A 13893-nucleotide genomic window follows, 5' to 3' on the forward strand; every position below is an offset into this window, starting at 1 on the left:
TTGAAGGTAAAGGGGCCCAAAATAGTGGGTTAGCATTCAGGGACTGCTTCTTTCAAGCTCAAGATCAGAGCATCCCAACACGTAGGAAGTCAAGGAAGGGAGCCAGGAGACCTGCGTGGTTAAACAGGGAACTGCTGGGTAAGCTCAAGTGGAAGAGGAGAGTTTAAAGATCATGGAAGGAGAGGCTGCCCACTTGGGAAGAATATAAGGCTGTTGTCAGAGGGTGTAGGGGGGCAACTAGGAAAGCTAAAGCCTCCTTAGAATTAAACCTGGCCAGAGGTGTCAAGGACAACAGAAAGAGCTTTTTCAAATACATGGCAGATAAAACTTAACACTAGAGGCAATGTAGGCCCACTGATGAACGAGGTGGGCGCTCTGGTGACAGACGATACAGAGAAGGCAGAGTTACTGAATGCCTTCTTTGTCTCTGTCTACACTGCCAGAGGCTGTCCTGAGGAGCCCTGTAACCCTGAGGCCCCAGAGGAAGTCAGGACAATGGAGGAGTCTGCCTTAGTTGATGAGGACTGGGTTAGGGAGCAATTAAGCAATCTGGGCATCCATAAATCCATGGGTCCAGATGGGATGCACCTGCAGGTCCTGAGGGAGCTGGCTGAAGTAAGTGCTAGCCCATTCTTCATCATCTTTGCTAAGTTGTGGGGAACAAAAGAGGTGCCTGAGGACTGGAGGAAAACAAATGTCACTCCAGTCTTCAAAAAGGGCAAGAAGGAGGACCCGGGTAACTATAGATCGGTCAGCCTCACCTCCATCCCTGGAAAGGTGACGGAACAACTTGTCCTTGGTGCCATCTCAAGGCATATCAAGGACAAGAGGGTCATTAGGGTCAGTCAACATGGCTTCACCAAGGGGAAGTCATGCTTAACCAACCTCATAGCCTTTTCTGAGAACATAACGAGGTGGACAGATGATGGCAAAGCAGTGGATGTGGTCTACCTTGACTTCAGTAAAGCATTTGATACCATTTCCTACAGCATCCTTACAGCTATACTGAGGAAGTGTGGTCTGGATGATTGGGTAGTGAGGTGGACTGTGAACTGGCTGAAGGAAAGAAGCCAGAGAGTTGTGGTCATGGGGCAGAGTCCAGCTGGAGGCCTGTATCTAGTGGAGTGCCTCAAGGGTCAGTACTGGGACCAGTACTATTCAATATATTCATCAATGACTTGGATGAGGGAACAGAGTGTCCTGTCAGCAAGTTTGCTGATGACACCAAGCTGGGAGGAGTGGCTGACACACCAGAAGGCTGTGCTGCCATCCAGCGAGACCTGGACAGGCTGGAGAGTTGGGCGGGGAAAAAATTAATGAAATATAACGAGGGCAAGTGTAGAGTCTTGCATCTCAGCAAGAACGACCCCAGGTTCCAGTATAAGTTGGGGAATGACCTGTTAGAGAGCAGTGTAGGGGAAAGGGACCTGGGGGTCCTGGTGGACAGCAGGATGACCATGAACTAGCACTGTGCCCTTGTGGCCAAGAAGGCCAATGGCATCCTGGGGTGTATTAGAAATGGGGTGGTTAGTAGGTCAAGAGAGGTTCTCCTCCCCCTCTACTCTGCCCTGGTGAAACCACACCTGGAATATTGTGTCCAGTTCTGGGCCCCTCAGTTCAAGAAGGACAGGGAACTGCTGGAGAGAGTCCAGTGGAGAGCCATGAAGGTGATTAAGAGAGTGAAGCATCTCCCTTATGAGGAAAGGCTGAGGGAGCTGGGTCTCTTTAGCTTGGAGAAGAGGAGACTGAGGGGTGACCTCATTCATGTGTATAAATATGTAAAGGGTGAGTGTCATGAGGATGGAGCCAGGCTCTTCTCGGTGACAATCAATTATATGACAAGGGGCAATGGGTACAAACTGGAACACAGGTGTTTCCACTTAAATATGAGAAGAAAATTCTTCATGGTGAGGGTGACGTAACACTGGAACAGGCTGCCCAAGGAGGTTTTGGAGTCTCCTTCTCTGGAGACATTCAAAACCCACCTGGTCACATTCCTGTGTAACCTTATCTACGTGTTGCTGCTCTGGCAGGGGGATTGGACTAGATGATCTTTCGAGGTCCCTTCTGATTCCTAACATTCTGTGATTCCACGCTACTTCTGTTTGCTGGAAACAGAGGCAAAATTCTCTATAACTGCTGAAGTTAGCAGCTACTATGAGACATATACAGTACCCACAGCTGTATGTGACCAGGTAGCTAAACACGAAATCTCTACATTAGCTCTAGTGGTTCCTGAGCTATTCAAGTGCCCTGCATAATTTTTTTTTTCCCCACCAAAACTTGCAGAAGTAAAATCCTGGCTTGCTTTGCCCACCAGAGGTGCTGACATTGCCCAGAAGGCACGGGAGTGCTGGAGCCCAGCCTGAGCACCTCAGGCCACCACACAGCTGTGTTAACATAGCACACGTGGATACTGCTTGTTTAAAGGCATCCACTGGCCTCTTATTTTCCAAATCAGAGGCATATTTGTTTCTCTCTGAATAAAGGCAGAATAAAACATGCTGACATCCCTTTCAGATCAACTGTGCATTTTGAAATGGAATGAAACAGGCTTTTAGCGTCTCCTTTACATGCAGCTCACTATGTGTTTTCCAAGAGCACATTTGAGTTTTTACGCTTTCTGGCAACTGTAAATTTTACTCTTGCTGACAGCAGCAGTAAATGCTTTATGCAGAACAAAGTCAACTCTGTGAAAAGTTGAACTCTGGTTTTCTTCCTCCATAAAATATCTCTTGGTGCTAATGCAAAAAGAAAGCTTCTTTGCTCTCAGGGAAAGGTGAAGGGAATAGAGGTGCTACCTTGTAGACTGCATGCTACTACTTTTAGTGGTATTTTGCAGGCAATAAAAAGATGATATTTATTTGTAAAGTGTACTCTTGCCTTACTTTAAAAAATAATCTAATGCACTTGTGAAGTAAAAGCTGCTCACAACAAAACTAACGCTTTTGAAAATTCCATTACATGCTTTTCTGTACATACCGAAGTCTATGGGCTTGCCTAAAGTTAACAAATTATGTCACTGGGACTTTTATAAGTATTCTTACGTCCTTCCCTTCAGAAGACCATTAAGCACATGCTAACATTAAGCCCCCGCTTCTCTGCAGGGCTTTTGATGGAGTAGGGCTAGATTGCTTAGGTCTGTAAAATATGGATAAAATTCTTGGGGTCTGATGCTACTTCAGCTGAAATAAGTTACAGAATTCCTTTAGCCTTTGTACAGAAGAATGACATTATCTGCTTTTGAGTGTATCTGGCTACCACCATGATTACAAAGAAAGAATGTCCACTAATTTTAGTACAAGTGGTGGAATGACAGCAACAATGGTCATTGTACCATTAAAGTAAGAAAGAATAATGGAAGAGGATAAATACAGACTATAAATATGATCAAACTTCAAAAATTAAACCTGGTCTTATACTTTACATTATATTTCTCCATAAATGTCCCAAATATTTAAATGTATACACCTGAAATCAACCCTTAAGTTTTAAAATTATTTTGGGGCAGGAAACACTAAACACAAGGATGTAAAAAACATACATACATACATATTTGGCATTTCACAGGTCCAACCATAATTAATACCCTTCATAAACACGTAATGAAAAATGAATTTATGTCACTTAGCCAAATTTATTTGTGTTTGTATTTTCAATCTTCCTAGATTTTTTTGGTTTCCATATGGCTGAAAGGCAGAAAAAATTCTCAAATTTATTCAAGCTGTTAGGAAAGAAATGCACACAGAACATTAAGTAGTTGCTCAAATGCTGCTGAGCAGTAAAATACTATGATAAAGTGGCATCTTGCTGTGTCTCTATTACTTCTTCAGCACTAAAATTAATTTATGATCAGTCATCAATTCATTTACATGTCATTTTATGCTAAATCCATCCTTGCTGATGAATGCATATCCCTAGATCCATTAAGCTAGAGTAAAGTCTGTGCTTTATAATATGACCCTGCTAATTGTTGCATTACCATTTTTATGAGATAGAAAAAGTAGCAGTTTCCTATTTTCTGAGCACGTATTTAATCCATGAAACACATTCTTCCTATTAAATGCAATCTGTCTAACTGCTTATAAAATAGAATCTTTTGCAATAGGTATCCCTAAGCAAATCAATATAAATATTGAACACTGCCACAGTAAAATATGACTCGTGAAAATGATTTTGTGTAATTTTCAGGAATTATTCCATTTGTGCTCAGACACAATGAATTAACAACTTCTACAACACAGACAGTGATCAGTGATTCTTTTAATCAAGACCAAAACATGCCAAGTAAGGGCTTTTCTTCTTTGCTGAGCTATAAAACCGATGGAGACCTTTAAAAATTCAGATCTATATAGTTCTATTGAAAAAAAATAACTGCTATCCATTTGCGGTGGTACTGTTTACAGACATGTCTCTCTGCTTCTATCAGTTTGTGTCAGGCAGAAAAAAGGGTTGTTCTAATTTCCATGTTAATTAACGGGTGTATCTCCCCTCAGTCAAAATGCACTAGGGCTGAAGATACAACTCCCACTACCCGCTACACTGGTGGTGCTGGGGGAGGAGAAGATAAGGAGATAGCAAAGAAAACTCCCCAAAATAATACTTTGATCTGAGAAAACCTAGTGTTGTTCTTAGTGATTTCACAGAGAAGCAAATCAGTTTCTAACACAGACATCATATGCAATTAAGTCTATTAAAATCGAATAATATAACAGATTCTTTGTGACCATTCATGCCATAACTCTGCAAGCAATTCATTCTAAAGGAAAGCATTAAACATAAGCAAAAGAAAAAGTATGTTTCAATGTGTCTCTGAAAGCAAAATAACCCTAAATAATTGTGAGTTAAAAGTCAAGTGAGCAGAAGTTTTGAAACTGCCTTTTTTTTTTTTTTTTTTTTTTAAAAAAAAAAAAACAGATTCAGTAATTCTGTACCCTAACAAACCATGCTGGGAGCAAAGCAAAACTTTGGCTTCAGTTTCATACGCCATCCCACAACTGTTCAAATCTAAACCTTCCTCCTTGAGTTTCCTTTGCTATATCTGGAAAACGTTAAGATATAGTTGCTGTGTACTTCTCCTTTCTTTTCACTCTATTATACATGTCAACGTTATGTCTCTGCCACCTGCAAAGAGAAAAGCTTAATAGCTCAGATTAAATCCTTGTCTGAATCTTCAGTTAGCTGTAACTAAAACTCAAGGGCCTCAAAGACAACCTGACTTTTAAACAGTTTAAAGGAGCAACACCCTGATTCCAGAGGAATTTAGCAGCTTGAGCTCAGCTCACATAGAGCCAATGTTTCCCCTCAGAGAATCCCACATTTGGTGCTGGATGAAAACCTCAGTCTCAGCTCAGCCATAAAGAAAAAGTACCATTTCACTCCAAGAGTGGGTACATCTTCAAATCATGGCAGAGGCATGACAACAATACGGGGTGAGGAAACTCGCCCTGCTCACCATCCAGCAACTCTGCTCTGAGGAAGTCTGGACCAAGGGATGTCTGTTTGGATTTCTCAGAAACATTGGACTCATAGGACACACTTCTAAATCTTGCTTCATCCAGGTCAGCTGTTCTCATTTGTCTCCAGTTTTTAATATAGTGTTTAAAGAAGTGAAAATGTGGTATGTAACTCCTAGGGAAATACTGGTTCAAGTCACTGAAAGCCCTATGAAAGGAAGTAGCTTATATTTTCTCAGTGCAAGAAAGAACAAATTAGGTTTTCTACAGTCTTCTAAAGGCAATCAAATTAAAGAAAGAGAAACAACTCAGAAACAATGAATGCAATTTGCTATATACTCTCCTTAACACCAGTAAATGGAGCCTGGAAGAGTTAACAGAAACACATACAAAAGATTAAAATTCTCTTTTGAAACAATTCCCCAGTATGGTATGCAATTTCCTTCCACCCCTAGGAAAAAAAAACAAGCCCCAAACAAACGCTCAGAACATTGAGGTTTTGCCTGTACAGTAACCGAGAAAACCAGAAGCAGTTTTGTTATTTGAAGAGTTTGCCACTTTACAGATAATTTAGACTAATACTCTCAATCTGTTTGTGTAAAGCTATAGTTTCCCAATTGTTCTGATTCAACCTAAGCGTTGGCTGAGAGGCAGTTCATCATGTTGCTTCCCATCCAGCTGCAAATTCCCTTTCTGCAGTGCCGGCAAACACCTGGACACACAGTGAACTAGATCAAGGAATAGATCCAGGAAGTAATTAAACAAGCAAAAGAAAAACGTTAATTTTCAGCTGGATGAGGCCACATCAAGATAGTGGTGGAAATGAGTGGGAGTGCATTTAGACCACCTTAAATACACTCCCAGTCTCATTACTAGGTTCTGCCCAATTTCTTCCAAAAAAATAAACCAGGAAGTTTTTAACACTCCAATTATTAAACCTTTACCACTCCAATAATTAAACAAGATTTCTAACTATTACGACAATCTTGAATGTTATTCATAAAAGGAAATATTGCTAGAAGCACAGAAGTCTACGAATGAGAGCAGAAATGCAGTTATTCCTTACTTTGCACTAGGTGAGATGGTCCAAAATACTAGATGAAAATGCAAATGTGAAAAACATTCATTTTCTGATTTACAGATATATCAACATTGACATATTAATACATAGCAAATGGAAAATATATAGCAACCTGTTTTTTTAAATTTATTTATTTATGTATTACCAGTGCAAAACCCTTACTGCATTTTTTATGGGAAGGCTTCTGGGCCATTAGTGAGATATGCAAAAATATGCAGCATTATAGCCTGAAGGAGATTACGCTAGAAATTCAAGTGAAGTGACTTAACATACTCATGCACTAATAAGTTAACCTTCTCAGTTCAGGGATTTAAACTTTAACTCTACGGCCTTCAGTTGAAACTGGATTTCAAATTGCAGCAGCAGAGATATAATTCTTAAATCTTAATTAGACTGGCAAGCAGTCTGGCTCTAGGGTGAAGGAAAACCTGGAAAGTGGGATTAAGCTACACACTGTTAAATTCAACCAGGGAAAAGGAAGAAAATTATAGGTATTTATGGTCCATCACTGTCATATTCCTGCAGCGTTTTCAGAATAGCAGTGTTTAAGTAAGGGTGCGAATTCCCCGGAATTTCAAAGGTCCAGAACAACGAGATGAAATTCAGCGGTGCTATGGTAGTAAGTTGTACTGAGCAAGTCTCCCTTAGGTATAACTAACAATCAGTGTTCTTCCACTGAGATCAAAGACTGAAGAAGCATCCACTAGCTTTTATGAGCTATGAATACTACGTACATTTGGGTCTGCAGTGCAACTGTACATTATGGATACAGTATATTATTTAGCGGTCCAAGTTCAACCTAAAGGGAAATATACTGATGCTTACAAAAATACATTTTATACATATAAAATTTGTATTTTTCAAAAAAAATGTCTTTCACTGCCTACATTTCACCAACAGTATTAATTTATCATGCCCTTTTAGTTCCCCTTTGATGATCCCTGTTGTAACTTCCCAAGGCATGTGAAGGGTGAGAAGCAGTGAAGAAAGCAGTGTCAGAAAAATATCTTTACTGAAAGGGAACAATTATTAAATTCAGCAATATGAAATAAGTTCAAAATACACATTTTCCTACACAGATGTTGTATTTACAAATAAATGTGCTGATCTAACTACACTTATTCTGAAGTCTTTTAACTTCCCTATGTTCATCTGTGAAAGCATTTACCCAGCAAAATATCCCAAAGTGTTTTAAGATAACATTTTTATGCTGCTCCTGATTTATGACATATATATTCCTAAGATGAGGTCTTCTCCCTCCTTTTTATGTAACTGGCTTGCTTCTCCAGTAGAGTGAACTTTTCATGAAAGCCAGGATATAATTGAGTTTTCTTTCAAGTTCTTAAAGCTTTTTAAAATTCATGAATTTTCTTATCATTCTGCAGCAAAGCATTTTCAAATCCTTCTTTAACTTTAGTGTTTAATATTAACACATTTAAAATGTTACAGAAATAGAGTGGAATACATTTTCACTTAGAAAGTGTTTGACTGATGATGTGTTTTACTGCTAGGAACAAGTTGGTGTCACTGTTAACTGTGTTCGGTTACCTGTCACAGAGCTGTCTAGATTGTCCATACTGGAGCCTGGAGTGTGCTCTAGACCTCTTAGTGGCCTACTGATTTCTACAGTTTCTTCTTCAATATCATCCTCATCATCATCATCATCTGGAACATCTGTTTCCAAATCTGAAATAAGGTTTCCAGATACGTATCCTAGGGGTGGAACTGGAGCCTGAGGAGGTTGTGTATTGCTTTGGATATGCCTATAAAAAGAAACAGGAAAACATTATCTGAATGGATGAGACTTTGTATCCCATGGTCAATAGAAGATAAGCCTTTCAATAAGTCCTGAAGTAGATTTACAAAAGGTATGTGTGAGGTCAAACTCAAGAAAAGTCAGTTCAGTTATTCACCATAGGTTCTAATACCAGAGAACATGCACACTTTTCAGTCTTAAATATACTTCCCCTCCTGTAAGACGGAGAAGGTCAAGATTGTTCTAGATGAGGAACAATGTACACAGAGGCTATATAAATCAGGCACGAAGTCTACAGAAAAGCACAATTCTGAATCCCAATCTAACATGTAATTGTCTCACCCACTATTCTACCTTGCAAATCACACATTCAGCCAAAATGAAATATCACTGTTTCTGCTTAAACAGACTAAGTGCTGTTAAGTAGAACTCACTCTAAAAAGGAAATGACCAGTAGAACAGAAGAAATTTTCAAGTCCAATGAACCCATTATCAGCAAGACCTTTTCATTTTGCTTTATTCCAAGTAGTTTAATTTATTTAACTGCAGCAGTATTAGGGCATGCATGTGTGAAATTGCTGCATGAAACAATGACAATTAAAAATAGAAAAACAAAGATAAAAACAACACCCACAGGATAGATGCATGGCCAAAGGCAAGTATGAGACTGGAAGTTTCATTTGCATGGTCTCTGAGAGGCTAGAGAGGAAACGAACAACCATCAGCTTTCAGTGCAGCACTACAGGTACACAGCAAGCTGTGATAAGGGACCCAGGCAAGACTAGCCTTGGCATAAGAGCGTGTACCACACTTGAAATTGCTAACTGAGGCACATGGGAATTCTTGGGTGGCTGTTCATGAGGTGTCACCTGTTGCCTGATTCGAATTGGCAGCGCTCTGGACAAGATCCAGGATTCTGCTGGTCTCTTGCCTGGACACAGCACAACAGAAAATATTATAACTGCCACCTGTTTGCTTACCTAGGTCTACTATATTTGTGACTAAAGCATTGTGCTGTATTATTGCTGACACTTGATAAGTGCAGTAGTTCTCTCTTTCAAAGAGCTTTTTTTTTTTTCCCCCTTAATGTAAATCTAGTGGATCTGAGAATGCCATGGTAAATGTTCTGTACCACTGAAATCTCTCTCCACCTTGGTGTAGGTTTTAAATTATTGCTTATTCTGAAGCTCATTTGCAGAACAAATGCTTCCCTTCTGATATACGACCCCCTCCACACTAGCAGTTCTTGAATACTTTTCTGCCTGGACACCAGGTTCTCAGCTATGCAGCATTCAAAACACTGCATTAAAGGGCACTGCCATCTAACTAACCCTCAATAAACAGTGCTATTAGCTCCCAATCAAGAAAATCCTTAAGCATATGCTGAATGTTAAAACATGTGATAGAACAATTGAAGTCAATTTCTCATGTACTTGTGGTTAAGCATATACTTAAGTGATTCTCTGGATCAAGGCCATAATGATTATGGACTTTTTCAGCAGTGTCCAATGTGCTTGCTCTTAAGTTTCTAGTTGGTCGGTCTCTATGCTCCTCTTCCATTACTCCTACAGTAACCTATCTAACTGGTCTCATATTGTTTTGTTTTCCCTCTCTACGCTGGACAGGTTAACTTTATGAAAAGGAAACTGAGAAATCATCCTTCCCACTTAAGACAATGAATACTGACTCTGAACAGCATTTGATGAACAGCGTAATATGTGTCCAGCCAAAAAATATCAAAGCATTAAACAAGTGTATGTCATAACTACCGCAAAAATCACTTGTATTTGCAACTTTCAATATTTACTCCAATACCTGCTATAAGGTCCTAGTGCGAAAAAAGGCAATTTCCTTGGTATTTTTTTCACCTTTTCAAGCTCTATTACTGCGACCTTGCACAAGAACAACATTAAAATCTGTATTTTCCTAAACACATGATGAAAGTTCCCAATCAACTTTCATTTCTCCCAAAAGGGAGTAAGACCTTTCCTGTCAGCTGCAAGAGGCTTCGCTACAGAGTCCTGCTATGTTATCCTCTCCCAGATTGGCACCCATGGTTTGTAGGGCATAGAAAGGGTAACAGCTGCAAAATGCAGCAGTGATTGACTGCACAGACTGGGTATGCACCTGTGTGCTGGCTCAGAAGTCAGCTGCCTTCACTGGGCCAGGTCTAGCTGCTGCCTGGGAGTTGAGCCGGTCCCACAGGCGGGCCAGGCTCAGGCCAGGCTGTGTTTGGCAGCGTGGCACTGTGGTGGGAATGCAGTACCCTGTAGATTGAGTGCAGACTGCAGACGTGCCTCAAGGCTTTGATGGTGTCGAAGGAAAACAGCTGGCTTTGATTTGGCACGGCCTGCCTACCTGCCTGATCTATTTATGGTAGCTCAAGCTGAATAACTTTGTGGCTTTATTTACCAGCGAAGAAAGGCTTCTCCTCAGCTGGCAGCGTGCCATTCAGTAACTAGCTCTGCTCCCCTCCTCCGAGATTCACAGGCTTTGTCTGGATAGAAAAGTTGTAAAAGGACAACTGCTGCTTAGGGAACATCCAGAAAGCAACTGACCTTCACCATATCCCCAGCCTGATGCACTTGACAAGTTCTTTTTCAGTCCGTGAGGAGATTGCTTCTGTTTGTTTTGCAGGGGAAATGTTACTGTGGTATTTGCTTGCGCTTCCTTTAAATAGGTATAAAGCACTCTAAAACACTAGATCCACTTTGTAAATTCTAACAACTTCCTCCCTGCTATTTCTGGGTTTTTCCCTATGAATCAGAAATTTTCATGGCATTTCAGAGTACAGTCAAAGATACAAATGCTTAATTCTCATGTGGCACAGGGTAAAAGCTGTTACATTGCTATCTCAGGTGACTAGCATTGTTTTTAATCAGGAATTTAGAACTTCAACATGTTTAAAAATCCTAAAACACTTGTATCTTTTGCTAGCCTGGAAAGAGAGAACCCTGAACAGTATAAAAGTTGTCAGTAGCTGGATGTTAACTACTGAGCTGAATATATATAAAATTCCAGAGAATATTATTTTACATGGTTTTAGCCAAGATTTAATATATTAGCAAGCATTATGGGTTAAAAAGCACCTAGTAATGTTTAAGGCTTTCATACTGTAGATACAGTTTTGCTATCTCTTCTTCTATTTTACTGCTTTGGAAACAGGACTGAAATATAGTTGAACACAGTGAATATTTATGTAATCAAGAAATAAATTAGTATTATTCCTTCATTTTACAGACCATGGGTGCCCCCTTCAAACATTTACCATGTCTGCTTTGCTATATCGAACTGGTAGGCCCTAGTTAATTCATCAAGGTGGGCTTGAAGCATTGGCTGCATCTCCTCCCGTGGAGAAGGCGTGAGGGTTGCAGTTGACTGTTGCCCAAAGGAGATCGCAGGTGACGAAGCTACTCCTCGGACAGGAGGTGTGGGAACACGATCATCATCTTCTTCAAGCTCATCCTCCATGCCCTGATGTAAGTAGGTCTGAACTGGCAAAGGTGGACACCAACCATCACTGTCATATCTAAAATAAAAAGCAAGTAAACTTAGTATATATCAAATCTCACCTCTGCCGTGCAGTAGAGGGTGTACAAGATTTCTGCTACAGTTTGAGCCCTCACATGCAGTGTGAACTTTGACATATATTGAAAATAGGGTCATAATTGCTTACATTCTCTTTACTGAGTCTGTTTAATGTTTCCCACAACAGCTAAGCAACTTGAGTAAGATGTGCAACGAAAAAATTATGGATCCATTATCACATTTGTTAATGGTGATTAGATAATGTTATGCCACAATTAACAACAAAAATGAACTAACTCACTTCCTGGATCATTAACCTAGGAGAATGCATTGAAGATTGACCTAGACATGGAAATAGCAGCATTCTCAAAAGGCAGAGTGAGTTTCATGTAGTTGCGCTTGCACATTTCCTAACTTCCATCCTCCCCTTTATTTGTCTATGGATTTACTATTTATTTTGTAGCTCAAATAAAAAGCTACACTTCCCACATCAGTTCTGGTCTTTCCAAACTGCATACGGGTAAGTACTGTCATGTGTAATACATTCACATCGCAGCAGCACGGACCCTAAGCATACGCTATGTCGCAGCACCAGCTGATAGGATACGTTAGCACACATGTTGACAGCTCTGCCAGCACCCCACCTCCTGACCAATCTTTACTGAGACTTACCTAGACAGTGCTAAATTTTTGAATACTTTCAACACACCTGCCCAAAGTAAATTAAAGAATTGTCAGCTACCAATATTCTTCAATACCAAATTCTTCTCTGTTCATGCATAAGAGATGTTCTGATGGTTTTTTGTGGTTCAGTTTTCAGTCATATACCAAAGGTGTAAGAAGTGATGATACATCATTCCCTAATCTGAACACAACTTCAGTTGTTCACATCTCTGCTGACAATCACACCACTCAAATCTCAACATTGTCTACTCTTCCCGTCATCAAAACATCCAGTCAGTCTGCACACATTTCTTCTGAACTCAAAGTGTATTCCAAAATACCTCAGGACAGACAGCTCTTTTTGAAAAGCAAGCAGACAACCAAAAGCTCTAACAGCTCCTTCATTGCCAAACTTTCTCACACTCTGAAGGCCATTCCCCTGGCAACATCTAAGTCACTTCATCTTCTTCCCACCTTGAAGCACTTGTGACAAGGCACAGCTCTTTTTTTTTGCAATGCAGGCAGGCAACGCATTGTGTTAAACAGATAAATTCTCAAAACAGTTTAAAAGCACTCCTTCAAGGCTTCTGATATGGAAGGAAGGAATTACCAATGTCCCAGAGAAAAATGAAAGAGTGAAGCTGGACTACAAAAAGGCTGGGAACACTGAGACAGAGAAGTTTCAAAACTTGCATTATGAACAGAAAATTTACTTTAAGCAAAACCTGAGTATTTCTAAAATTAACTAATTTTTTCCTTATTCAAAAGTCTGTTGTCTGTATTTAAAAGCACAGATTCAAGATAGCTAGAACAATCTGACTTAATCATCCAAAGACATACCTTATAATTAAAGTCATTATCACTTTCAATCTATATCTAGATATAACTGTATATAGATACACAAACATAGATATGTGTACAGGGGTGCAAATAAATGCTGCATCTTAACACTTGACATTTAGGAGCTTTACAGTGATTCATCATTACTATTTTCATAACACAGAGATTCAATAAAACATTATATCATATATATTCAGTTCCTTAGGAGACAATTAAGATACGACAAGTCCCAATTTTTCTTTCCTTGCACTATTGACTTATGACATTGCCACCTAAAGTTGAAGGGACCATCCTAACTCATGCTGCTAAAAATGTACAGTGCAGCAGCTCTGTCACTTCCTTTTACTCTCTCAACCTCCTGCTTTTGTATTATGGTTTCTTCTTTAAAAGGGACAGGGCAGAAAGATACTCCCTAGTGACTTTTCAGTAGTGCATAAACGAGCTTTGGATGTGCTCTCCTTTTGACCCTGCTTGCTTCAAATCCCCAAATGTTCAGCTTGATAGTAAAAAGATGTCTTAGTAAAAATACTTCTTAGTAGAAGGATTTCTTAGTAAAAAGATTCTGCACA

General features: G+C 39.8%; 1 protein-coding gene across 6 annotated transcripts in view; it reads right to left on the reverse strand.

The window, feature by feature from the left end:
- Positions 1-13893, reverse strand: part of ROBO2 (roundabout guidance receptor 2) — a 459676-nt gene that overhangs the window by 24607 nt on the left and 421176 nt on the right. For all 6 annotated transcript variants that reach the window (XM_082046751.1, XM_082046748.1, XM_082046750.1 and 3 more), the window contains exons 23-24: positions 11562-11822; positions 8086-8300 (exon numbers count right to left, since the gene is read on the reverse strand). In XM_082046751.1, coding sequence (XP_081902877.1) covers positions 8086-8300; positions 11562-11822 — 476 coding nt within the window. The remainder of the gene's footprint in view (positions 1-8085; positions 8301-11561; positions 11823-13893) is intronic.

Source organism: Streptopelia decaocto (genome assembly GCF_964273445.1).
Source record: "Streptopelia decaocto genome assembly, chromosome: 1".
NCBI classification, from domain to species: domain Eukaryota; kingdom Metazoa; phylum Chordata; class Aves; order Columbiformes; family Columbidae; genus Streptopelia; species Streptopelia decaocto.